Raw genomic sequence first — 27,457 nt, 5'->3', positions numbered from 1 at the left:
GAGATTCAACTGGTCATATCTGCATTCCCCCTGAAGTGGTAATTATCATGTCACCTACTGGCTGCCTTCCATGAGGATTTAGATTGCTCATTTTCTTGATTACTTTTTCTAAAAGTTTATCTGATGGCCTCTTATGTTTTGGAACTGTAATATCAGAGGGTGTTCCGTCAGCTTCATCAGCTGAGCTTTCATCCCCAGAGTTTTTTGCACTAGTTGTATGGAATTGGGAAATTGTACAGTCTTTGCCTCCTGTTTCTGTGTTGTGTTGTTTGTTCACAGGAGATAAGGGGGATGCATTCGGAGTTACTGAGGTCAGTCCTGTCTCTTGATTGGCAATTTCTTGTGCACTTGTTTTGACAGGCACTTTAATACCTTTTGCAGGACTAGGGTCAGTGAATAAATGAGAACTTGATTTTGCTGACACTTCTATATCTTCCCCTCCTAACATTTTCTGTGCAGCTAATGCCATATGTTTTCAGCTTGGTATTGATTTAGGGCATGAATAATTTCTCTCCAAGTGGTAGCAAGGTCTCTAGCAGATTTACTGCCATCAATAGTGGCATCCCATAAGGCATCTCCAATTTTTTGCCACTCTGTTCGGTTAAAGATTTCCATGGAATCTTGCATAAATCCCTTCTCTTTTGCCCATTTACATAGCTCTTGGAGTTTTTTTGTGCTTACACTTAGCGAGAAATTCTGCCAGCAGCGATAATGCCGCTTCTCTCTCCATTTCCCGAGACAGCGCTGCTACCGGCACTTCGGAGGACGGCCGTCAGATCCTCTTAACCTCTCCAGGCGCTTTGTGCCGCATCGCCTTCTCTCCTTATTCCAGAATCCACTGGATTCTTTTACTGCATTTCTGCAATACTGAGCCTCTTGACAAGGTCCTCAGGCTGCGTGCTGGCTTTATTTGTAATCCCTGGGTCCCTGTTTTGGGCGACAAAATGTAGGAGACGGGTTCGGGAATCAAGAGACGACCCAGTGTGAGTTAGCAGCTTGTTCCAAATTTATTACAATCTTAGCTACATTTTTATAGTATTTTGAAAAGCTAACATGCAATATGTATTCTACTATGATTGAATAATTGCTGGTTTTCACACATTAATTTCTACATTTCTATTGGTCCAGCTCATAACACCCAAGCTCTATAAGATACTTTTTAGTAAAGCTTATTAAGATACATTTAGCAGATTTCTCATCCTAAATTCTTATTCTTCATTGTCTTATTAACACTTAGTCTTCTTCATTTCTTTGATACAATATTTTTCCAAGGACATGCTAGCTCAAAGTCAGGGTTGTGCAGGCCTTCCAAGGAGCTATGGCCTCGAGAAGCGAGCCATTCTTCAACAGCACATATATGTAAAAATAGATATACCTGAATATATTCACTAAATTGTATCTTTCTTACTAAATTGTATTCTTTTACTAAATTGTATTCTTTTTTTATTTTGTTTCCAGTTTATTAAAGTATTTTATCAATTAATTAGATTGATTGTTTGGAAATTTGAAAGTCATTTATAACACTACTTATTTCAAACATTATGTAGACTATGTAGGAGTGAAAAAAACCACCAAACTGCAGCAGGATATCCACTGTGCTTTAGGTTTTTCTTATTGAGATTCTGCAGGGTGAGAATATTTGGCTCATTCTGAGAACTGATAACATTTTTTACCATTCAAAATTAGATTTGCCTCTGTGAGTACCACATTTCAAAAACCCATGTCTGGGAACCTCTTTCTGTTTTCCTTCTGTCCCTGAGCAGGTAACGGGGATCCGGCCCCTGTTGGGCCCTGGCGGGGCCGGGCCGGGCTCTGCTGCAGCGCTGGCCCCTCCCGGGAATCCCTCTGGGTCCCGTTCCCGGGGGGCCGAGCCCTTCCCGGGGAACCCGCCCAGCCCCTTCCAGCGGCGCTGCCGGGCCGGGCCAGCCCCCGGCTCGGCTGAAATTCTGCTGCCACTGAGTTTCTGCAGAAGCTGCCGGGCAGGGGGAGCGGAAGCGGCCTCTGAGTGCTGGCCTGGCTGCTGAGATCCCAGTGCAGCCACGGGAAAATCATCCAGCAGGAACAGCTCCGGCAGCTGCCCCAGCACAGAGCGAGTAACCAGCCACAGGCCTGGGCAAGATATTAACCCTTTCAATACACAGATGAGACCTACAAACCTTGTTCATCTCTCCAGGGACAGAAAAGGACAGACTAACAACACGCAAAAAAACAACATAAAAACATCAAAGTCAGTAAAAAAAAAGTCAAACCTCTGATAGAAAAAAAATGAAAAAATGTAAATTAAAACGAAAATATTCTTTTAGTAAAGCCAGAGAAATAAACAATGATGTATGAAAATATCTCCTTTGATTAATGAAAAAAGTATAAAAAAATATTCAAACTGTAAATCTAAACAAAAACATCCATTAATGAAACCAACCAAATGTTAAAATAACTGCAATCCCATAAAAAGTTTGAACAGAAAAATAAATAAAAACAATAAAAAACCTTTGCCCCCAGGGAGAGAAGAAGAAAACTTCTGTTCCCAGAGATGATCACAAAAACAGATGAAGAAAACATTTGCCTTCAAACAACTCATCCTTAAAATAACACCCCATGAATTCATAACCCATAGACACACATCTCAGAGGGCTGTAAAAATGAGAAAAACGTCACAATAGCAAAATTTCTTCCCAGGCGGCTGCTATTTATAAAAATAAAAAAACACAAAAAACCTGTTCCTTGTAAAAAAGTCTCCATGACATAACAAAATCTAATAAAAACTATTGCATAATTAATACTGTTTTAAAATCACAAGTTTTATCTCGACAATGTCAGATAAAACAAAAAAAAGTTATTCAGGAAAGGAAAGGTGTTCTGAAAGTTTAATTCTGGTTTCTTATTCTTGTACTCCGGTTAATAAAGTTTCTTTATTGCTTCTAAGTTTTAAGCCTGTTTTGCCCTTCTCCTAATCCATATCTCACAGTGAGAAATGAGTAAGTGCCCTGGAGATTTCAGCCAGTGCTAAACCCACCACATTATTTAGTGCATTAGCCAAAAAACTCAAATTAGCGAATCTCAGCCACTGCACCAGGCTGAAGCTGAGGATCCCCAGCCAAGCTCAGAGGGAGGAGAACACAGCATTTGTGGGATCCTTTCCAGTCTGACTTGCTTTAGCTGCACCCTGGGGGAGGAGAGAGCAGGAGAAGGGTTGGCTGAGTCCTCTCCCCTCTGCCTTGCCCTTCTCTGCTGGATCCTCAGTTCATCCCACACCCACCCCAAGACTCCATCCCCATCCTACTGGTGCTGACGGGATTAAAGGAGATAAAGAGGAGATTAAAAAGATAGAGAGGAGAGAAAAAGAGAAGTTTAAATGCAGTTTAAATATGAAAGAAATGCATATGTTATTGACTGCTGAGAGTTCAAAGGGAGTTGAAGGGTTTGTGAAGGGACAGGAGCCCGTGAAGGGCTCAGGAGCTGCTGCTGCCGGGAGGGAGGAAATGCACCAATGGCTCCCAGCAGAGTCTGTGCTTTGAGGCTCTTTCCCAAACAGCTGCAGGAGGGAAAGCAGCTGAGTTTGGAGGAAGAGTTTTCTGCTGAGGTTTCCTGTTTGGAGCTGTCACAAGCTTGAGCTGCTCAAGGGAAAGGCGGCTCTGCTTCCAGCAGGGCCCAACTGCACGGGAGCACAACTTGGTTCCCTGGCCCTGAGCCAACGGGCAGCAGCAGCTTCTGTTCCCTCCTGGCTCTTGTGTCATTTCCAGCAGCACAAGACACACCAAGAAAAGCTCCTCCAGAACATGCCATGATCAACACAACCTGATTTCATTGCATGAAGGAGCTCTGACAGTCCCACGGGCTCAGGTTTGTTTGTCAGTGAACAGAGCAGGGAAAAGCACAGACACATTCCCTGCACAGGGAATTCACAGGAGGAAAGTGCAGCGCTGGAGGATGTGCTTGGATACAACGTTCCCACGGCAGTTTTGGGGATAAAATCGTCAGCAGAGAGAAAAGAAAAAGTCCTACCAAGGGTGGGCTGGGGAGGGCTGGTGCTTCCCGGGAGGCTCCCGAAGCTCAAGAGGACAAAGCCCAGACCTTGTCCAAGCTCCGAGCTGGGTCTGAGCCAAAAACCAGGGGGTGGCAGAGCCATTGCTGCTGAAGGGCTTCAGATTGCCAAAGCTAAAGTGTCCAGTATCAAGGAACAACTTGAGGTTACGGAATTCCCAGTGCCCACGTTCCATCCCCTCATTTCAAGCTGAAAGCAGAGCTCCACTTGTGACTCTGCTTTTTAAGAATCAATGTCAAACTTCAACAAAATTCCCTTAGAAAGACCCCATGAAGGTTCACACTGTGAGAGCTCACTCGAGGCAGCCCCAACTCCTGCCCTGGTTCAGTCCCTGTCAAGCCCACTGTGCTTTCCAGCTGCTTTGCTCCAGCTCCTCCCAAATCACCATGAATTCCATTCAACTGAAACAAATCCAAGTCCTCGTGGGTCGGGACAAGGGCAGGGAGAGGTCCCTCCAAACCTCCCTGGGAATCACCCCAGAGCCCTCAGCCTTCCTTGTGCCCATCCCTGAGACCTCCTAGTAGCTCCCGTGGCTCTCCCAGTCCATCCCAGCCTCTCCCAGTCCATCCCCGTCACCCCAAATGCCCCCCTGGTCCATCTCGCCTCTCGTGGATCCCCTCGCCCCTCAGCCAATCAGAGCGCGTCTCTGTGATGACTCATCAGTTGCCGGGCAGATCCACAGAGCCGAGAGCCCCGCGCTGGACTCGGCCTCCCAGTGCCGCGCACTTCATTCCCAGTCCCTCCCAGTGCCACCACAGTCCCTCCCAGTGCCACCACAGTCCCGCCCAGAGGCCCCAGAGTCCCTCCCACTCCTTTTTAGCCCATTCCCAGTCTATTCCTAGCTTTTTCTCTCTTCACTCCCAGACCTCCACACTCTTCCAGTGTCCCAGTATCCACTCTCATCTCTTTCAGTGCCACCCCAGTCCCTGCCAGTCCATTCCCAGTCCCTCTCAATGCCACACCACTCCTCTCCACTCTCTCCCAGAGCCCTTCCCAGCGTGTCCATCTCGCTGGTGCCCTCGAGCTCCCAGCCCGGCCCCGGCCGCCTGCTCTGCTCCCTGATGGATTTCTCCCCTGCCCACATCCAGCTGAGCTGCTCCCAGGGCCAGCAGCAGCTCTCGGGCCACGTGCTGGCCACTGCCGTGCTCCCCAGCGGGGACTGGAGCCAGCAGCTCCTGGTGCTGCTGGAAACCGCCCCCGGCAATGCGGGCTCAGCTCCAGCTGCCAGGTGGAGCACGTCAGCCTGGAGCACCCCCTGAGCCGGCACTGGGGCACGGCCCGGCCCCCACAGCGCCGGGGGCAGCGGGGGAGGCACTCGGGGGGCCCAGAGGGGGATTGGGGTGTGCTGGGAGGAACTGGGAGGGAGTTTGAGATAGACTGGTTTAAACTGGGAGAGGGGTTTGGGGGTCAAAAATGGCTGAGAAAAGGATTAGAGGATGTTGGGGAGGGTGGGATGGGGTTCTGGGGGTGCTGGGTGTCACTGGGAGGGATTTGAGTGAGCCTGGAGGAGCTGGAAGGAGATTGGGGATTGGAAAGCAGGGATTGGGATGAGGTTGGTTGTGCTGGGAGGAGACTGAGAGGGGACTTGATGAGTCCTGGTGGGGCTGGGAAGGGACTGGGAGAGGGTTTGGGGGTCCTGGGGCAGTGGGGAGAAATTGGGAGGGGGCTGTGGGATCCTGAGAGGAACAGGAGGGGCTCTGGTGGGTCCTGGGGAAACTGAAAAGAGACTGGGAGTGATTTAGCAAAACAGTGATATTGATCCAGTATCAACATCAATCTGTTAATGGACAAAAAACCTCTCCAACAGTTTAAAGTTACAAAGTGGATGTTTAATCACAGCACCGGGCGAGTGCAGGAGTCACCCCTTAATACACACTGCAAGTTGACAAAAGCTTCCAGTGTCTATTTACCTACAAATGTCTTAAATATGCAAAATACTAATGCATATTAATACTAATACATATTCATAATGCTAACACTTCCCAATCCCCCCTTTGGATTAAAATTCATGGTAATGAGATTAGAACGTCGTTATACCTGCGTGGTGGGCTCTGTAATTTGAGGAGGGGGTCATTTTGGCAAGGAGGGGTCATCAAGAGATGAAGGAAAACCACTCTTCCTCACTCTCACCTTTCTATCTTTACAATGGTTGACATTACAAGTGACATTTGGTACAACTCACATTTCCTCCCTTGTGACTTCTAAATGGGTTTCCAGATGTAAGGTCTGTGATCTTCCTGAACCCGTTGATCAGTTTCTCTTTTCTCATTATAAGCACATCTAAATAAACATAGAAGGACAAGTCATTTTTTACCTAAGTCTGAGATTCATTATCTCAAATCCTGCTTCTCACTTAATCATTAACTCAAACTACTTCCAGCAAGGCCTATCACTAGCTAAGATCTCTATTTTTTCTAAAATACCTAATTTTTTAAAATTAGTGACTCCAAAGGAGGTTTCAGAGGGTCCTGGGTGGGCTGGGGAAGACTGGTAGGATCCTTGGAGGGGCTTGGGGTGTCTGTGAGAGGTTTTGGGGGTCCTGAACCCTGTAGACCCCCCAGGGATGCCGTGAAACACTGCCAACAGAAAGAGGCTGACGGGGATTGAAGTTTCTGTGTTGGGCTTCATCTTCCTGGCAATGGGGTTCGGCTTCTGCCTGCGCAGGAAGGTGAGGGGGGGTCCCAGGGGTCGTGGGGCTCCAGCTGGGGAACGCTGGCAGCTGCGGCTCTGCCTGGACACTGATGAGTCATCAGCGCCGCGCGCTCTGATTGCCTCAGCCCTGCCTGAGCCCTGCGCCTGCACCAAGGGGGGACACCCTGCTCCAGGGGGGATGGCCCCAAAACGGGGGAACCCCACCAAAGGAACAACAACAAAGGCTCTTTACAAACTGATCCCGTCAACCTCACTGCACATAGGGCCAGGGACGTGGACATAAGGAAGTGACAGGAGAAGCCATCAGCTGCACAAAATGTTATTAATTGATGACACAGACTGCTGCTCAGCCAAGGTCCTGCTAAATTCATCAACTTCCAGAAGAACAACAAAGACTTAACACAGCCATCAATATCGTTACCTATACAAAAGTGGGGTGCATATTAAGGGGGCATGTAGGAGGTGCATTGGGAAGTCCGCACCTCTCCAGTACTTCAGCCAACGGGGAAAGGGAGAGGGAGATGTGACCAAGAAAATTAGGATGAAAAGGAGGATGTGTCTGCCAACAACAGGAGAGACCCCATGGGAAATGTCCCATGGCATCATCCCTTTTTATGAATGAAATTACTTTCACAGGACACCTCTACCTTCCTTGTGGACAGAAACCTCTGCGGATGTCAATTTTTCCACACACCTTGGGGCTCCTCCGCAATTCCTTCCACCGTCCGGGCCGGCGGGCACTGAGTGCAGCTGAAGGTGCCTCACCCAGTTTGGGGGATCAGCTCCCTCGGCTGGCGGCGGCACCGGGGATTGATTGGGTACCCGAGAGTGAGCAGGAGACAGACGAGGGACGGATCAGGGGGGCTCTCAAGAGTCAGCAGGGAGAGAGCCCTGAAAATCTCAGCAGTGACTCCAGTGGGATCTTCGGGGAGTAAACATGGCAGGGCACCCAGGGAGGGGACAAAAGGGAAAGCCAGAATGGGGTCCCAGCAAAAGGCATGAGGGTCCCAAAATCTCTCTCAAGGGTCCCCTGGGAGCATGTGGAGGTAGTTTGCACATTCTCCCAGAGGGAATTAAGGACATGGACACCCAGGGGGGCAAGAAGGGAAGTCCAGAAGGGATTTAGACAACAGGGGATGGATGGTGTTGGTGTGCTGGGAAGGGATTGGCTGAAGGGGAGTGTGCAGGAATGTGCTTAAGGCAAGAACCAGCAGGAGGAATCTATGAGGTAAGAAAAAAGACGATGGAAAAGAAGAGGAAGAGAAAACCACTGAGGACTGGGATGTTTTTCAGAAGAGTCTTATCATCAGATCCTTTGTATCCCAGTTTTCCAGGACAGGAAAAGAAGGAGGTGAGGATTTTCAGGGGGTTTCTCTGAGCTGGGAGCGGCAGGAGCGGGCGCAGAGCTGCGGCACCGGGAGCACGGGCTGGGGGCCTGTGGGGAGCTGTGGGGCCGGGCCGGGGCTGTGGGGCAGCCGGGGCTCAGCGCCGGGCGCTGCCTGACCCCAGCACCCCCCGGGCAGGGCCGGCAGTGGCCCCCGGCCCCCAGGAGGCTGCGGGACAAACCAATCCCCCACATTTCAGTGAAAAGATTACACTGTTAGAATAATTTTTCATAATAATTTTACTTCTATATTGTTCGTTCTGTTTGGGCCAGTGGTGTGAGAATCAGTTTTTAATTTTAGCAGAAGAAAAAGAAAACACTTGATTGCTTTGTAATTTTTCTTTTTATGTTTGTGTGTGGTTCGTAGTGATGAAAAATGATGGTATGAGTTATCTTATGTTCACCTTTAAGCTGCATTTTGAAAAACTAGAAGAGCTTTAAAGGTGACCCTTTAACTCGTAAACCATTAATAGAATATTTTTTGTCACAAAAAGAAAAGGACCAAAGGCACCAGCAGGGAAGTGGGGAGAACACTTGAATCACTCACAGCTGCCCTGGAAGAGAAGCTTTGTTCCAGGCAGCCAGGAGAGAAGCTTTAGAAATGCAAATTAACACTGATGGGACAAAACCTGCACAATGGACCAGGGGCTTCCTGCCTGCAGGAGGAATTGGAATAATTCCCTCTGTCCCTCAGCCCAAGCTCTGCCTGCTTGCACAGATGGAATTTGCACAGCTAAAGGCAGAGCCCATTGTGAGGACATCTGACTGTGCAACACAAATTGGTTAAGCTGCAAAGGAAAACAGAAAATAGAGAATGTTGTGAAAAGTGCACTAAAACAAGTGGGGGGGAATCATCCCTGTCCCCACTCCAACATGTGCTGTCTCTGTCTATGTTATATAAGGTGTATCAGACCACTGGGGTTTATTTGCTACCACAAGTTCAGGGAAATCAGTTGGGAATCCAAGTATGTGATGATTTAATGAGAGAAAAGCTGACAATTGATGCAGCTGTGGCTGGAGTGAAACAGAAATTAAAAATTAGGAAATAAACACAAAGAAATGCTTGACTAAAAGGGGGGTTGGACAAAAACCATACCCTGACACGCTGATCCACAAGAACAAGAAAAGAGTCAGACTGCAAGGTAAGATAAGGAGCCAGAATACACAAACAAGATGCAAAGACAAAGGCACCACAAGATAAAGGAGATTCTTCAGACCCTAAGCCGGAAAGAACAGATTTAAAGTTCCAAAATGTGACCAGAGGAATGCAAGGGGCATGGAGTTAATTGTAACATGAAGTGAGGACAAGCAGAGTTAAAAAATGAATATGTACTAGGCGTATCTTGTAAACCTAGTCTGTAAAAGAAAAAAAGAGAAAACCAAATCAAAAAGGTGTGCATGCTTTTCGGAGGAGATATCCCCATGCATCTCAGCGCTGAATAAATTCATACCTACTCTTATAACTACTCTGCGAGTTATAGAGTTCTTTTTATTTCGCATATCCGGAGGGAGCACCCAAAACTGGGGAAAAGACGAACGATCACCAGAACAAATCCTGCAACACCATGGACCAGACCCTGGGAACCCTGATGAATTCATAGCAGGTACCAGAGAAAACATTTATCATTTCAATGGCATAATTAGATTACAGGATGTCATTGAAATAATAACCAACCACACAGCTCCAGCTCCTGACCTTCCTCCCAACCAATCCAGTCAGATGAGGAACACAACATTTCACCATGGGATAGGATCACATTATCTATTAGCAGAAAATCGAGGCAGAGTTTGTGGAAAAGTTAAGTAACTCAAACTACTCTTGGCAGATAGATGGCAATGAAAAAGTAGTAAAACAGATTAAAAAGGAAATAAAAAAGTAGCGCATGTACTTGTCCAAACGTGGAAAGGATAGGAATGGGACACGGTTTTGTGCTTCCCTCAGAGATCATGAGTTAAACAAATGCTGTTTCTCCTCTCATGTGCTACAGCAACTCTCATCTTTTTACCATGCACCACACCTTGCTGAGTGCAGCTCATTCAGCAGCTGAGCAAGGGGATGCAGGTGGCAGCCAGGCCTCCTGAGCCACAAACGGCTACAAAAGGACAGAGAATGAGGGCACTGAGAGCAATCCCAAAACCAAAGAACACCTAGGAAGAAAAAACAGAGGCAATGAGTGAATCTGCTTGGAGATAGGGCCAGGGACTTGTACATAAGGAAGGAATGGGAGAAATCACCAGTTTCAGAAAATGTTACTAATTGACAAGGACTGCTGCTCTGACCAAGTCCCAACACATTTCTGAATTTCCAGAAGAACAAACACTTCACAGAGCCAGGAATATCGGGTGTTATACAAAAAGGACATGCAGCAGGCGGATCGGGAAGGCTGAACCTTCCAAGCACCTCCGCCAGTGTTGGGCAAAGGGACAGGGACATGCGGCCGGGAAAATCAGGACAAAAACGAGGCCGCGTCCTCCAACAACTGGAGAGAGCGCACGGCAAATGGCCCATGGCCTCTCCCTTTGGGCAGCAATAAAGTCACTCGCACACCACTCCTCTGGCTCCTTGGGCCACACAAACCTCTGGCGCCGGGAATTTTCCCGCCCAGCCCCGGGCACAGCGCAGCCACCTCCGGCCTCCCGACACGAAGCGGGACGAGCCAGCGCTGCTCCGCCACCGCCTCCTGCCGAGGCCCCAGCGGCAAGGAGACCGCGGGCAGCCGCTCCCGCAGCGCCCTCAGCCCAGGGCCAACACGGGCCGGCCACGGCACAAGCCACCCGCCACAGCCCCCTGCCGCCCCCTCCCGGGCCCGCAGCGAGCCCCGAGCCCCCGCAGAACCGAGCGCGGCTCCCACCTGCGATGGCCGGGGCCGCCTCCGAGCTCCGCCGCCGCCTCACCGGGCTCCGGCCGCTGCTGCCGCCGCTGCCGGGCCCGCACAGACGCTCCGGCAATGGCGGCTCTCCTGCCCCACGGCCGCCCTGGGGGCGCCAGCGGGGCCGGGCTTGTCCCCGCTCTGCCCAATCAGCGCGCGCCAGGACCACGAGTGACGGCAGAAGCAGCCAATGGCAGCCAGCGGCGGGCTCTGCACACGGCACAGCCCCGCCCCGCGCTCTCAGGGCCCGCCCCGGGCTGCGTGAGGGGAAAGGCGGGGATGAGGAACAGCCCTGGAACGGGCCCGGCCCGAGCCGCCATTGAGCTCCCAACACAAACAAAGTTCTCCGCAGCTCCCGGCCCGCCTTGCCCAGCCCTGGCTGCTGGGTGCCTCCGGCTCAGCGGGAAGCCCTGGAGCCTCACTTCTACGTCTAATTAGGAGAATTGGTGCATTGCTTTGATTTCCCCCCCAAAAGGGAAAACCGCACCAAACCCCTTCTGCTGAGTGGAGGAGAGGAGAGATTTCCTGCACAAAACATCCAAAATCGTTTGTCCCCAGGTTGGGTAGAGCCATCCAAAGCGAAGTGAGCCGGGACCCCCCAGCAGCGCCTCTCTGCCGTCCCAGCTGAAGCCCTCGCTGGCTGCTCCAGGCTGGATCCAGCACTGGGAGCACTGGGAAGGGGCCCCGGCTCGGGGCGCAGCCCCCGGGGCAGCCCCACGGCCCCCACGGCAGCTCCAAGGCTCCGCCAGCTGGGATGGGGCCACGGTCTGTTCATCTCCCGTGGCTTTTCTCGCTTCTCAGGGACAGTAGTCATTCCCCTGCTGCACTCGGATCTCTCCCACCCGAGAGGTCTCCTGGAACTTTTCCAACCTGAGTCCATTCCATGGGGAGCAGCCCCCTCACAGTGCTGCAGCGTGGGTCACTCTGCCACAGGGTCAGACCTTCCAGGACAGGCGGCTCCAGCGGGGGCCCCTCTGTCCACAGGTGTCCCCCGGGGTCACAGCCTCATCTCAGGCATTCCCCTGCTCTGGCATGGGCTTCTCCAGGGGCTGTGGGTGTATCTCTGCATCCTGGTGAATCTTCAGGGCCAGTCAATCTGCAATTCCCATTGTTGGTCTGTTCTGATGGATGTTCTGCCCCTGTGTTCATCCAGGTGCCCACAGGGAGCCAGGATGATCTGTTTGGTCAAGGTTGAGCTCTATGAGAAGCTCTTCCCACACTGGGGACACTCGTAGGGCCTCACCCCAGTGTGGATGTGCCGGTGCCTGATGAGGGTGCAGGTTTGTGAAGCTCTTCCCACAGTCAAGGCGGTGGAACGGCCTCTCCTCTGTGTGAATCCACTGACGTTTGATGAGACCTGAGCTCCTTGGAAATCTCTTCCCACACTCAGGATGCACTGGTATGCCCCAAGGCTGGAGTTCCAGCTGAAGCCCTTTCCACACTCCCCACACGTGTAGGACTTCTCCCCTGTGTGGATCTTCTGGTGAAAAATCAGATTGGAAATCTCAATGAAGCTCTTCCCACATTCCCCACACTCATCGGGGCATTCTCCTGTGTGGATGTTCTGGTGCCAGATCAGGTGGGAGCTGCGACTGAAGCTCTTCCCACATTCCATTTGTGGGGCTTCTCCCCGCCATGAGGCTTCTCCTGTAGCTCTGAGCTCTGGCTGGATCTCCGGACGCCTTCCTGGCACAGGGGGGATCTTTCCTCCTCACAGCTCCCTGGGCTGTGTTTGCAACCCCTCCGCATGCAGGATCTCCAGGGCTTTTCCTCCTCCTCCTCCATCTGGCCATGGCTTGGGAATGACAAATCCTGCTTTGGGGGAAACCAAGGTTGGAGTGCCTTGGAGTAGAGGCTCCTCCTGCCCAAGTCCATGTCTAGAGCTCAGCAGGAGTCTTGTGTCCATTATAATCTCCAAAATATCAAGATTCAGCCCCAAAAAAGTCTCCCAGGATTTCCCCATCTCTCGTCTTTCCTATTTGGTCTTCCAGAGGTTTCCCTTCCCTGGGACGATGGGGACCCAAGGGCTCCAGGGGTTCCCCCTCCTCTGGGGTCCTCCTTAACAATGATCCAGGGGCTTTTGGGGGTCCATGGGGTCCCTTCTCCCCTGATGCTCTGCTTAGAGATCCCAGGCATCCCAGGAGTCTCTCCTTTTCAGGCTCCCACCTCTCCAAACTGCCAGGGTCCCCCAGCTCCGGGATCGCCCCTCTCTGCTCTCCCCACTCTGGGGGTCCCAGGGGTTCCTCTCCTCTGCTCTCCCGGGGGTCCCCAGGACCAATGTCCTCCCCCAGCCAATACTGGGCAATGGCCACGTGGACCCCAAAGATCCCCCAAGGGGCTCAGCTTTGGGGTCCTGCAAGATCCAAACCTACACACACAGAGAAAAAAACCTCCCAGGGGCGCGAGGCAATATTTTGGGCTCAATTCCTCAATCTGCAAGTTCCAAACACACCCCAATAAAAAGACCCTCTCAAGGACCCCCTGAGAGATTTGGGACCAGCTCCCCCTCCCTGCTCACCTGCAGGATGAGGTGGGGGCGATGGGCCCGTGGCCGGGGGTGCTGCGGACACAGGGGGCACTGGAACCTCCAGCTTCTCCTTCTATTCCTGTTCCTGCTCCTCCTTTTCCTTTCTCCCTCCTCCTGCTCCTCCTCCTTCCTAATCCCACCTCCTCCCCAGTTCCTGCCTTCTGTATATTTAGAGTGGAGAATCTTGCTTGTTTTTAGAACTAGAACAAAGATTCCAGATGGAACAAGCCTTGCTGGTTTTATTCAGCAGTATCAGTGACTACAGGTCGTGTTTGCTTTGGTTTGGTCCTGTCCTCGTTCCTCCTCAGTGCTCAGGCTGGCCTATGGGGTGTCCTTGTTTGCTGCATTTTCAGAGTTCCTCTTGGATCCTTTGGGCAATAGGCTGTGCCCTGGGAGGATTCTTTGTGCTCCTTTGTGACACAGGAGAAGCTTCCAGGCGGTTTTTGCGTGAGCGGCTGCTGTGGTGTCACAGGAACGTTGCCACGTCCCCGTGGTGTTCCCGTTGCTGTGGGACACGGAGGCCTCAGTGTCCAGAGCGGCTCTGGGCGCCTGCTCGTTGCCAGAGGATCCTCCTGCCCGAGGCATTCTCAGCAGCCAGCCCAGCCCCTGACGGGTGTCCTTCTGTGCTTGCAGGGGTACAGTCTGCAGACGTGTGCAGCGCAGCCAAAATGATGCAGCAAGTGGTTGCTGCAGTTGGCACTCTGTTCTCTGTGGCTTATTCGGGGTATTTTTTAACCCACTTGGCACGTAAGTTGAGGTTTTCCCTCAGTGCAGCATCTGTGGCTTTGGGCTTGCTGTGTGCTTTCTGTTCTTCCACTGGAACTGAGTTGACTCTGTAACCAAATTGCCATGAGGACACGGTTGGTTTGGGAGAGCTCCTGCCAGCAGCTGCAGCTGAAAAAGGGGGTGTCTGCAGCCAGCGGGGCGTGCACAGCATTTGCAATGAGGCCTGGGGGGTTCTGTTCCCTCAAGCGGGGAGTCTGTGGCAGCAGAGCCTGGAACTCCCTCCGTTTGCTGCTCCAGCCAAGAGCTGACACAGCCCAGTCTTTTGTGCTGCTCTCTTGCTTGCTGTGTGAAGAGCCTGTGGCTCCTGGAGGGATGCTGTGAAAGCAAAATGCTCTCTCGGGCTTGCCTTGCTCATTTCCCACCACAGGCAGTGTTTTCCTAACAACATCTGGTTCATGTTCCCTCTCCCGTTGCAGGGCACCTCACGCGTGGATCCCGAGCAGCTCCTCCTTTGGTGAGTGGCAAAGGAAGCTTTGGTGTTCAGAATTGTGCAGCAAGTTGTGAGCTTGGCGTGTGGCAGCCCAGTGCCAGCCTGGGAGGCTGAAGGAAAATTCCTGTCAGTGTCTTTTAAGCAGCAGCAGCAGCAGCAAAGAGATCCCTGGCAGTTTTCTCTGTTTCTGCTGAAGAGCTTTTGAAGAGCTGCAGGACTGGTTTTGCAGGCAGAAGACTGCTTGCTGGCTTTAGCCATGGTGGAATATGGAATTCCCAGCAATAAGTGGCAATGTTGACTTTTGCCCATTGTTAGTTTGAACAGCTCTGAACCCTATTTCTGCTTAGTGCAGCTGGATGTGTAGCTGAGGACAAAGAAGGTGATAACTGAGATAGAACTTCCCATCCCTCACGCTCCCATCTGTCCACAGGGCACCAAAGCAGCATCAGCTCCTCCTCTGGCTCCCTCTGCTTGCAAAGAGGAGGCCAAAGAGGAGGAAGAGAGCAGTGAACTTCCCGCTGTTCTGGGAGACGAGGGCGAACACCCCGCGGTTTGGGAATACAACGGCGAGGCTCCCGCGGTGTGTGACAAGGACAGTGGACATCTCCCAGAGTGGGATGAGGACGGTGGATGTCCCTTGGTGTGGGATGAGAATGGCCAAGCTCCCATGGCAAGTGACGAGGATGATGGCAATCTCCCAGTGTGGGATGAGGACAGAGGACATCCTGTGGCTTGGGAAGAGGAGGGTGAACATCTTCCAGCATGGGAAGTCGACGGAGAACATCCTGCGGCTTGGAAAGACGATGGTGAACATGCAGCATTTTGGGAAGAGGACGAGGAGCCTGCAGTGCTTTGGGAAGAGGATGAGGAACCTCCCTCTGCTCCTGAAGAGGACACTGAAGCTCCGTCTGCTGCAGGATCCTGGGCTGAACATTCTGACAGCAGCACAGCCCTGCAGCCAGAGGGGAGCGGGGAGTGGAGCCTGATGCAGCTGAGTACGTCTGCTCTGTTCCTGTGTGCCAGAGCAGGGTGCTGTGTGTGTGTCTCAGCATCAGCTGCACCCAGTGTTGCTCTGCAGCTGAATGGCACAGGGTCATTTATTGTCCTTCCCCAGCTGAGAGCAAGGGGCTCCTGGCCCCAGGGAGTGGGGCTGCATTCTGGCTCTCATCTGAGAGGGAGCATCTTCCACGTGGTTTCTTTCAGGGAACAGCATGAGCGTGGGGGAGCCTGCCGAGAAATACCTGGAACTGGAGCAGATTGGCCAAGGGTAAGTGCAAGGCAGTTACTTCTGCACAAGCAGGGCCCAGGTATTTTGCTGGTGCAGGATCCTGTGAGAAGTCAGGAGAGCTCCAAACCCCTTCAGACACTGGGGTACGATGCTGCTGTCTCTCAGTGCTGATCAGAATTGATAACTGTGGTCAGAAGGCACCGTCAAAGGCCCCTGAGGCTGGCAGTGTCCTGTCTGCAGCAAGGAGCGGGACCTGGAAGATCTTCTGTCCCTGGAATTGGATTGCCTAAAATAGCAACTCACCATGAGGTGACTGTGACTGTCAGAAAACAGTTCTCAATAAGATTTCTTTCAAATATTTTGTTTCAAAAAATATCCATCAGTCAGGATTATCAACATAATGGTTTAGAAACAGAAACCAGAGATGAACTAATGAGTGCTCTTTTCAGCACAGGTAGCAGACCCCATACATTCAGTAACAGACACAGAGCTGCTGCACTCGAGGGGAAAATGCATCACCTGCCTGCTGGCAGGGCCCTTGGGGATCCTGCAGGTCTCAGGCAGGAAATATATAAAGGATGAAATACATTCTTTTCCAGTTCTTCAGACACCCACCCTCCACCTCAGGTTTTGAACTGAAGGAATTCAGCGTGGACATTTGGGATTTCCTCCAGCCCTTTTCCTTCGTGTTGGGCCTCAGTTTTCTCTTGCACACCTTGCATGGCAGAGGGCTGGTGGCTGCTGTGCTGTTGTTTGAAGGGTGGATGCACTCGGGTGTTTTGTGAACGCTGCAGGCAGCAGAGATCTCCTGTCTGGGCTGGCTTTCACTGCCAGGGCCTAAAGCTCTGCTTCTTTCTTCTCTGCTGTTTTGTCTCCAGGGCTTTTGGAACCGTTTCCAAAGGACTCGACAGGGCCACTGGAGGAGAGGTCAGTGTCAACACGCCCAGCACGTCTGGCAGCTCTCGAGGCCTTTCCCCTCTGCTGGGAGCTGTGGCTGGAGCTGTGGGGCCCAGCAGAGCTTTCCTGCACAGGCTGCTCCTCTGAAGGCAGAGCAGTGTCAGCCTGCAGAGCACAGCTGGGACAGACTTGGTCCTTCTGAAGTGCCCAAAGGAAGGCAAGGAGGGCAGCGGTGTCTGTCAGAGCAGGACACGCTGGCTTGGTCTTCATGTCTGAAAGTGTGAATGCATCAGCTGCTGGAGACTGAGGCCCAATTTACCTTCATCCCAGCCTCGGACAGGAACACTATTTAGCAGTTTTATCATCCTGAGTTTCATCAGGTTACCTCAAGGCCTAATTAAGGAGAGATCCTGCTTGGGCTCAGTTTGGGGTTTTAGTCCTACTGCAGCTGTCCCCACAGAGACAGGGAGAGAAATGAGAAGATGGATGTCCAGAGCAAAGATCTCTCCTAAACCCTGCAGCTGTCTTTGGGTCTGCTGTGAGTGGCAGCTGTGACAGGGATTATCTGAGCAATGGATGTGCATGTTTGCTTTGTTGTGCTATCCCAAACAGAGCAGGGACAATTGAAATCATGGCCAAATGCCATAGAATTGCTAAAGGGTTCCTGGCTGTTTTGCTCTGTGTGCACAGAAACAGAATTACCTCCTGCTTGCAAAATATGTTGAAATAATAATCCTGAGAGTGATGAGGCCATTTGAGGAGACTGTAGGTGCAGAGAATGTTGTTAGAGCTCTGAGGCTGACAGCTGAGGCACCATTTCTGCAGAGCTTACAGAGCCAAATGTCTCTGGCCATGAGTCCTGTAACAGCCCCCAGCGAGCAGAGCAATGGGCTGTGGGAATGGCACTTGCTGAGCTCTGGTGTCCCATCCCAAGGCAGTTTGGCACAGCCCGGCTCGGTCGCTCCAAAAAGACTCGCTCCGTGTTTGCTGTGGCCTCCTGCCACAGACTCCTCCAGTTAAAGGTGTGCAATGTCCCTTCAGGTGGCCATCAAGAAAATGAGTCTGAGAGGGCAGAACAGGGAACGAGCTGTGAATGAGGTCGTGGTCCTGAAGGACAAGAAGAACCCCAACATTGTCAACTCTTTGGACAGGTGAGTGCTTCAGGTCTTCTCCCGTGCACGGGCCCTGCGTTCATCTTTCCTGGCATCCCTAGTCTGTAGCCTGTTCTGAAAATGCCTGACCCGGCCATATCTTCCCGGAACAACAGCCTGGCACTTCACTCCATCCATGTGCTTTTGTTGCTTTGCTTTGGCTTTTTCTTCAAGTTGACCCCATTTGCTGTGTTTTACAGCAAGTGCTGATAAACCCTGGTAGAAATTATTTTCCTTGGTTTCTTCTTCTCAGCCCTTTCCCATTGCTACAGGTGCCAGGAAGACCAGGTTCCTGTTTCCAGAAATGCCTCATTTGTCCATTTTTCAATGGCCTTGCCTATTTCTGAAGGGACTTTGTGCAAGGTTTTCCAAGCATTTGACTGCTTTTGCCCCAGGTGCTGCAGAGCCTTCTCCCCTGGATAACTCTGGAAGTTGTGTTGCCTTGTTCCGAAGGGAATGGTGGAACTGATGAGTTCAGATGCTGAAGCAGCTGGGGGCAAGTGTTGTGGTTCCACATTGAGCTGGGCTGTTGCTGAAGTGCATTTTTCACCTGCTTGCCATCTAAGGCCTCTCCTTTCTCCCAGGTGCCTCCTTCTCCTTTAGACTGTGCAGATTCCAAGGCCTGTGCAGCCTGGCAGGAATGTCTCTCCATCTGATTCTGTCCTCACTGACAAGTGACCTGGGAACAAAACTCCACTCCAGGCTTTTCCCTGGGGGAATTGAGCAATGCACATTCAACTCAAGGGTGCCATTGTTCTCCTCTTGCAGCTTCCTTGTTGATGGAGATCTCTGGCTGGTGATGGAATACATGGATGGAGGAACTTTGCAGGACGTTGTCAGACAGACACGCATGGCTGAAGGAGAGATGGCAGCTGTCAGTCAGGAGGTGAGGGATCCTGCTTGTGCTTCCCATGGCTGGGACACCACGGTCCTTCCAAAGAGGCTGGGAGAACAGGGTGGCTCCATGCTCAGGCCATTGTTTCTGTGTTGTTTTTATGAGCTGGAGAGGAAAGAGCCTCTGAAGTGAATGGCCTGCAAATATTACTGCATTTCTACTCTGTTCTTGTCCTCTTTCCAACTGTTGTGGTACTCTCTGTCTTTTTTGGATCTGATTTACTGTTCTCAGCTTTGCCTTGAACCTTTTGCCTGGAGCTTGTCTGCACTGCACTCCTGGGCTGTCACAGCAAAGTTGCTGCTGGCAGAATTCTAAACTGTCCTTTCTTGTGTGATATATTCCAGCCTCTGATCTTTCCCTCGTGTTTCTTGTTGTCTCTCAGTGTCTGCAGGGCCTGGATTTCCTCCATTCCATCCGGGTGATCCACAGAGATCTGAAGAGCTCCAACATCCTTCTGGGAATGGACGGCTCTGTCAAGCTGGGTGGGTGTTCCTGGCCAGGCACGGCGCTCCCGGGGTGCGGCTGTGGGGCTGCTTCCCAGTGAGGGCCAGAGCCCCACAAGTGCTGCTGGTGGCACTGCCCGGCCCCTACTGCCAGCTGAGAGCGGCTGCCCCGTGCAGAGAGCTCAGGAGAGGAGCAGGGTGTCAGGAGTGCCTTTGCTCTGGGTCTGGCCCTCGCAGAGGGGCAGGAGTTGCAATCTAAAGCTTCAAAGGAAATCAGTAAAAGCCAAGCATGAAAGCTGAGGGCTTCTTTAAGGGTCCAGTTCCATCTTTCCTTGCCTCCAGCCCTGAGGACTTTTCCAGCTGGATTCAGCACTGCATTCTCAGACTGAGAGTGGGGAATCTTTGTGCTTGGTTTCCTCATTGCAGCTGCCTTTGACAGTGCTTGTTTCTGTCCTCAGCTGATTTTGGCCTCTGCGCTCAGCTCAGCCCTGAGCAGGACCAGTGCAGCTCCATGGTGGGCACTGCTCACTGGATGGCCCCAGAAGTTGTGACCAGTTCTCCTTACGGCCCCAAGGTGGACATCTGGTCCTTTGGCATTGTGACCATCGAGATGGTGGAAGGAGAACCTCCTTACTTCCAGCAAACGGGGGCCATGGTAAGAGGCAAATTCTCCAGGCTTTGCAGAGGCCTGTGAGCACAGGGTGACCCCGCACTGGGAGGAGCAGCTGGAGGTTTCTGCAAATCGCAAAGGGAATTCCCACAGCACCTGAGCCTGAACACAGACAAATATTCTGCAGTCTCCAGCAACAATTTGCTTTGGGATTTAAGCTGTTGCAGCTCTTGTGAGGATGACCCAAATACATGAAGCAAGTGCATCAGCTCTAATGTTGTCTTGTAGAAAACCCCAAACCAGCCCCAACACCCAAACCCAACAAGTTTTCTGCAGGAGTTTCTAAAAGAGGTTTTGTGAGATGAACTCCCCCTGGCTCTTCTCACTGGGAAACTTGTCTAAAACATGAAGGTGATTGTTTAGCATCCCCACAGTCTAACATATTTCTTTCCTAGTCCAAGCTACTTTCTCTGTGTCACCAAGCCTGAGCTTTCAGCCACACAAACCTGCTGTTCCTTGCCTGGCAGTTTCTGGCATGGGGCATCAGGAATGCTTTTACTTGAGTGTCAGTGGCACTGCAGAGATGCATTTGATGTAAGAATCCCTTCAAATAACAGAGGCAGACCACAGTGACTCTTGAAAATGGCCTGTAAAGCTGGTGCCCGTATTTGGAGAAGCAAAGTGGGCTATTTCTGATGGAGGTTGCTACTGACAAAGTCAGCCAATGCAATCGGCTCTGAAGGCAAGATCATTTGGATGTTGCAATGGCTGTGGCTGCACCAGGGTTTGAGTTTTTTGGCTGGCCCAGAAGAATGAGCTGTGAGCAGCAGCATCTCTGCCAGGGAGGAAAGTGCCCGGGGAGCTGGGGCAGAGCAAGCGGGCTGGATGTGAGCACTTGTGGGTGTGGAGGAAGCTGTCAGAGCGCTGTGTTTGCTTTTCCTGCAGGCTCGCGCTCTGATCCGGCAGAACGGGACCCCGCAGCTGCAGGAGCCCAGGCGCCTGTCGGCTCTGCTGCGGGACTTCCTCGAGTGCAGCCTGGAGCCGGACGAGGAGCGGCGCTACTCTGCCCAGGAGCTGCTGCAGGTGAATGCCAAGCGGCTGCGGGGGAAACGGCAGCGCCAGGGAGGGCTTTTCTTGTGGGGCCCCCCTCCCATCATCTCCAGTCCTGCTGCTTTTCACACGCAAAGCAAGCAGAATCCTCGCCTGCTTTGGCTTGGCAGGCTCCTGTCGAGCTCATCTGGACCTGGTGCCCCGCCACGAGCGGGGACATCTTCAAGCACATCAGGTGGCTCAGAGCCCTGCCTGACCTGAGCCTGGATGTTTCCAGGGAGGAGGCACCTCCCACATCTCTGGGCTCCCTCTGTCAGTGTTTCCCCACTCTCCTGCTACAGCAATTCTTCTTGAGATCTAATCTGAGCCTGCTTCCCTCTCTTGACTTTCAAACCATTCCCCTTTGTCCTGTTGCAACAGAGCCTGTGAGGAACTTGACTCTGGAAAGTAACAGTTCATTTCTTTCTTTTTTATCCTTTGGGCAGCACCCATTTTTGTCATCAGCCAAGCCTCTCTCCAGCCTGACCCCTCTGATCACTGCAGCAAAGCAACTGAGGGAGCAGCGGAGGAGATGAAGCCCTGGAGGACATCTTTTCGTTTTAGTAGTTAGGACTGCTAGTTAGTTACGGTAGTTAGGACAGCCTGTTTGTTATGGCTGTTATTTGAATAAAATCTCTGTTAAAGCTCAAGTCCCTTGAGGTGTCCTGTCCTTCTCCCGCTGTGACTCAGCTGCCCGGAGCACTGCGAGGGGAGAGCGGGCCCAGCCTCGCCCAGAGCTGAGCCCCAGCAGAGCCTGGCAGAGCCCAGAGCAGCCTCGGCATCTGCAGAGTCAGCCTGGAAGGAGGCGCTTGGAGCCTTCTGGGCTGCAGCCGGCTCTTGCTTACAAACTGTGTGCGCTGGAAAATGCCTCTGGTTCTGCGGGAGGGCAGAAGGGGCCCGGGGAAGGCCCAAGTGCTCCATGCAAGGGAAAAACCTGCCCTGTGTTTGTGATAAATAACTATGTTGTTGTTGGCCTTTGCTATGATGTGTTGGCTTTTGCAAATTATTATAATCACAATGATTTTGATATAGCACAGTTTGTAATCACTTTTAACTGCTTTTGATATAGTAGTGTTATAAATGACTTTCAAATTTCCAAACAATCAAATTTAATTAATTGATAATATAGTTTAATAAATTGGATACAAAATAATAAAAGAATACAATTTAATAAAATAATACAATTTAGTAAAATAGAGATACAATTTAGTAGATATATTCATATATATATATCTATATATAGATATATATACATATATATATAAATTATATATAAATTATATATATATATATATATATATGTGAATGTAATTGGCTAGTGGTTACAAAAGGTTAAGGCATAAGCAAAACCGACCGGGGTACGGGGGGGGGCTTCTCACCTCACATCACATATGAAACAAAGCACTTCAAGCTAAACTTATATACTGTATGCTTATACATATTCATTAATGTTTCCCATAAATTTCCTCCTATTTCCAATTTTTCTGACTTTACGTCACTTTTCTTCACGGCACATGCTTCACTTGTTGTTGGGGGGTCTTCAGTCTTCTTTTGGTGGTCTTTTGGTGAAGGCTTCTCCTCTTCCTCATTGTCCTTTGGATTACTTTACAGGTTTGCATGTGTTGCATTCCTAAGCATTGTGTTATGTTAGTCTACTAATTAGCCTTATATTTACTAATCTTTAGGCCCAATGCTTAGATTCATACTAATTTTGGTCCATCTCAAGGCCATTTTGGTCTTGAGACACCATTTATCTTCTAAACTACATCCTGTACCTTAATTCTGACATGTAACATCTGCAAAGGAGTACATCTGCTTTATAACACTGATTCTTGATAGTTTCTAATGATAACTTTAATAAGTTACAATTTAAGCAGCACGAATCAATTCCATTTATTACACTGGGAATGGGGAACCCCTGCACTTCCATTTCCGGGCGAACCCCCCTTCCTGAGCACAGAGACCCCCTTGAACGTTCATTTTGGGGCACTGGGACCCCCTGGTACCCCCTTCCCCAGCCCCAAAAACCCTTGCACCCCCTTATCTGGAACCTGGAATCCCCTGAACCCCCATTCTCGGGAATGGAAACCTCCCTGAACCCCCATTTCTGGGCACCGGGACCCCCCTGAACCTCCATTTTCAGGCACTGGGACCCCTTGAACCCCAGAACAGAGGAAGGGACTCCCCTGAACTCCCATTCCGCTGCAGCAGGACCCCCGTGCACCCCTGTATCCAGGACTGGAACCCTCCCAAACCCTCCATCCTGGGACCCCCCTGCAGCCGAGCCAGGGACCGGCCAAAATGAGAATGGATCCCCCAAAACCACAGCTCTTCCTTTTAAACAGAAAAGGGGAGATGTTGTGGTGTGTTTTTGTTTAATTTCAAGTTGTTTGTATAAGTGGTTTGTTCTGTTACCCCCCTGCTTTGTTGGTTTAACCCAAAGTTATCTCCTCCCCTGCCCTGCCCATCATTGTATCCCATCCCCTTTTTCCAGCACCTTCCCTATCAATCTTGTCCACCCTGCCCCTTGTTCCCAAATGTTCCCTGTCAATCCTGCCTTATGCCAACCCCCTGCTTGGACGTCCCCTTTGGAAATCCCCTAATCCACAGCACCCCATTGGTCCATGTGTCCTATTCCCCTCCCCAGGATATCCCTCACTGGTTGAAGTTTTGTATCCACCCCTGGACCCTCCCCATATATAAATTGCTGTACACTTGTATTCTGTGTTTTTTGCTCCTGGTGCTGCTGGAAACTGCCCCCAGCAATGCGGGCTCAGCTCCAGCTGCCAGGTGGAGCACGTCAGCCTGGAGCACCCCCTGAGCCGGCACTGGGGCACGGCCCGGCCCCCACAGCGCCGGGGGCAGCGGGGGAGGCACTGGGGGAGCCCAAAAGAGGTTTGGGGTGTGCTGGGAGTACCTGGGAGGGAGTTTGAGATAGACTGATTTAAACTGGGAGAGGAGTCTGGGGATCAAGAATGGCTGAGAAGGGGATTTAAAGGATGTTGGAGAGGGTGGGATGGGGTTCTGGGGGTCCTGGTGGAAACTGGGAAGGGGTTTGGGAGTGCTGGGTGTCACTGGGAGGGATTTGAGTGAGCCTGGAGGAGCTGGAAGGAGATTGGGGATTGGAAAGCAGGGGTTGGAATGTGGTTCATTGTGCTGGGAAGAGAAGGGGAGGGTTCCTGATGAGTCCTGGTAGGGCTGGGAAGGGACTGGGAGGAGGTTTTCAGGGGATCTTGGGTGGGCTTGAAGAGACTAGGAGAGTGCTTGAAAGGGCTTGGGGTGTCCGTGTGAGGTTTTAGGGGGGATCCTGACCCCTGCAGACCCCCCAAAGATGCCACCGGATGCCACCCACAGCAAGATGCTGATGGGGATCAGGGGCTCCCTGTTGGGCTTTGTCTTCTTGGTGCTGTGGCTTGGCTTCTACCTGTGCAAGAAGGTGAGGGGGGGGTCCTGGGGGTCATATCCTCCCTCTCCTGGAATGTGTGTGCTCCCCCGGGGCCCCCAGCCTGATGTCACCCCCTTTTCTCTGCCCAGAGAGCTCCTGAGCCTCTGGTAGTCGCAGCCCCTCCCCGTGGCCTCGCGCCCGGCCAGGAGCCCCTGCTCCATCCCTGCAGTGATTCTGGAGGGGTCGTGTGTCCTCCCAGCCCTGCTGTCACTCTGTCCTCACCTGGCTGCTCCCAGTGTTCCCAGTAAAGCTTCCCAGTTTGCCCCTGTCCCGTTTATGGGGGGCAGTGGGGAGGGACATGGGGTGACCTTGCGGGGGGACTGTGGCAGAGACAGATGCTGCCCTAGGATGGATCAGGACCCCCGTGTGTCCTCCCCATGTGTCATCCTATTCTGGGGACTCCTTGGGAGACACCAAATTCCAGCATGGCACCCAGCAAACCCTAAAAAGCACTGGGACCCCTGAAGCCACCAGGGAAATTTGGGGAGGGGGTGCATGGGTGGTACCTGGACCATGCCAAGAGCCCAGCACTGCCCCAGCTTGGCCTGCCCTGGTTCCTCCCGTGGGATGTGAAGGAATTGGAAAAATGGGGATCCAAGGGTGGGCGCTGGGCCTGGGGGTGAACAGGAGAAGATATGGAGGAAGAGGAAAAGAGCCAGAGAAGAGAAGAAAGCAGGATGAAGAAGGAGGAGTGAGACTCATCCAAACCCAATATGGGGCTCCCATGCCCCTCTTTTCCCCTGCTCCTCCACCCCTGCCCCACTGCCGACCAATCCACCACCCCACCTCTCCTATCCCCCCTTTCACTCAATTCAAGCAGATGCTGGCAGCTTTTTCCTGGGAGCAATTCCTGAGTTTGGGGATTTTTGGGGTGCAGTTCTGGAGGGGGACAGCTCTGTCTGGCTTTCCCCTCCCTGCTGTGGCCTCTCAGCTGCCCCCCACACCCTGGGGGTGCTGGGATTTCCCTCCTGGGCACAAGGACGTTCATTCCCTTCCAGGAGCCCAATGCCCGGCTGGGGCTCCAGGCCAGGGGGTCCTTGAGCAGCTGCCCCAGAACCTCCGCCAGGGGCTCCCAGCGCAGCCGCAGCCGCTCGGCCTGGGCTCCCCAAAGCCCTCAGCAAGTCCCAAGTCCCTGCCAGGAACCCTCAACTCCCTCAAACCCAGCATCCCCCACAGCCCCTGCAAGTTCCCCCCATGGCAGTGGCCACAGCCATGGCCCCACATGTCACTGGCCATGTCCCACCATGTCCTCACCCATGGCTGTGTCCCCACCATGTTTCCATCCCTGGAATTGTCCCCCACGTCTCCATCTGTGCCCGTGTCCCCCCATGTCCTCATGAATGGCCACATCCCTGTCCATGCCCATGTGTCACCAAGACACTCTCCATGTCCCACCATGTCTATGTCCCTCAATGTTCTCACCCGTGTCTTAATTCAGTGTCTTTATTTTTACCCCAAAATTAGATATTTTAAATTCCCATTGTTGGTCTGTGTCCCAATGGATGTTCCTGCCCAGGTGTTCATCCAGGTGCCCACAGGGAGCCAGGAAGATGTGGAGCCTCCCAGCCAGGTGTCTTCCCAACACGGATCACCAGGACCACGGATCACCAGGGCTCTGCCCAACGGGGGTCACTGGGGATCATCCAACACTGATCCTCCCATGGGGGATGGAGCTGGAGCAGCGCACGAAGCTCTTCCCGCACTCGGGGCACTCGCAGGGCTTCCCTTACTGGTGCCTCCCTTGGTGTTGGGTCAAGTGAGAGCTCTGTGAGAAGCTCTTCCCACACTGGGGACACTCGTAGGGCCTCTCCCCAGTGTGGATGCGCCGGTGCCTGACAAGGTTAGACTTGTCTTTGAAGCCCTTCCCGCAGTCAGGGCAGCAGAAGGGCCTCTCCTCTGTGTGTGTTTTTTGATGCCTGAGGAGATTTGACCTGGTCCGAAATCCTTTCCCACACTCAGGACACTCGTAGGGCCGTTCCTCCCTGTGGCTCTTCTGGTGGCTGATCAGGCTGGATTTCTGGCAGAAGCTCTTGCCACACCTGAAGCACTTGTAGGGCCGTTCCCCTGAGTGGATCTTCTGGTGCTGGAGCAGGACAGAGCTCAGGCTGAAGCTCTTCCCACATTCCCCATGAGAGGAATGACAGGTTTGTCTTTACAAACAAGCTGTGGGTCAGTTGATAAGGTGTACTATCAGTGAGAGACGACAGAAACAATGGGATGGATTCCAGTAGAAGATCAAAGGGACACTAAAAGAACACTATGAATTCTATAAAAGTTAAGAAGGGATTATGCATGGAGGGGGGGGGGGGAAGGTATCACCGCCGGTATCAGGCGTTCCGGGAAGCCTGTACCTCTCAAGTACCTCAGCCTATGGGGAAAGAGAGAAGGGACAAGCGGCCGGGAATTAGGATAAAAAGGAGGCTGCGCCCTCCAAGAATTTGAGAGACCCCAGGGGAATGCCCCATGGCCTCTCCCTTTATTCGAATAAAGAAAAAGGATCCTCTGTCTCCTTTTTGGACATAAACCTCTGGCGTTTGTGGATTTAATTTTCCTGACAATTTTGGGGGCTCGGTCCGGGATATTTCCACCGTCCGGGGCGGCGGGCAGTGAGTGGAGCTGAAGGCGCGCCTCACCCAGTTTCGGTGATCAGCTCCCCTTGGTGGCGGCCAGCACCGGGCGATCGATTGGGTTCCCGAGACTGTCCAGGAGACAGACGAGTGGCGGACCAGGGGGGTCCGTGAAGAGTCCACAGGGAAGGACCACTGAAAATCTCACCGGTGAGTAAAATGGAATCTTCGGGGAGCAAGCCTGGGAGGGCACCCAGGGAGGGTAGCACAGGCAAGCCTGGGAGGGCACCCATGGAGGGTAGCACAGGCTAAACAGGGCACCCATGGAGGGATGCAAGGGTACAGCCGGGAAGGGGTCCTGGCAAAAGGGATGACGATCCCACAATACCCCTGGAGAGTCCCTTGGGGAGAATGCTGAGATCTTGGGACAGATTATGCATT

At 52.1% G+C, this 27,457-nt stretch overlaps 2 protein-coding genes across 2 annotated transcripts; both read left to right on the top strand.

Annotated features, from left to right (window-relative positions):
- The first annotated feature begins 291 nt into the window (after positions 1-291).
- Positions 292-25,716, top strand: LOC131588451 (class II histocompatibility antigen, B-L beta chain-like). Its single transcript, XM_058857325.1, has 5 exons — positions 292-311; positions 5,028-5,270; positions 23,782-23,837; positions 24,334-24,440; positions 24,541-25,716. Exons 1-5 carry the CDS (start codon positions 292-294, stop codon positions 24,547-24,549), a joined length of 435 nt encoding a protein of 144 aa, XP_058713308.1. The 3' UTR covers positions 24,550-25,716.
- LOC131588563 (serine/threonine-protein kinase PAK 3-like) lies at positions 15,667-21,554 on the top strand. The gene is made up of 8 exons (XM_058857505.1): positions 15,667-15,958; positions 16,798-16,846; positions 17,858-17,967; positions 18,736-18,853; positions 19,245-19,344; positions 19,764-19,960; positions 20,861-20,998; positions 21,451-21,554. The coding sequence occupies exons 1-8, from the start codon at positions 15,903-15,905 to the stop codon at positions 21,538-21,540; spliced, it is 858 nt and encodes a 285-aa protein (XP_058713488.1). The 5' UTR covers positions 15,667-15,902; the 3' UTR covers positions 21,541-21,554.
- Positions 25,717-27,457: the final 1,741 nt, after the last annotated feature.

This window comes from Poecile atricapillus, chromosome 26, assembly GCF_030490865.1.
Source record: "Poecile atricapillus isolate bPoeAtr1 chromosome 26, bPoeAtr1.hap1, whole genome shotgun sequence".
In the NCBI taxonomy this organism is placed as follows: domain Eukaryota; kingdom Metazoa; phylum Chordata; class Aves; order Passeriformes; family Paridae; genus Poecile; species Poecile atricapillus.
This window is presented reverse-complemented; position numbering and strand designations above follow the sequence as displayed.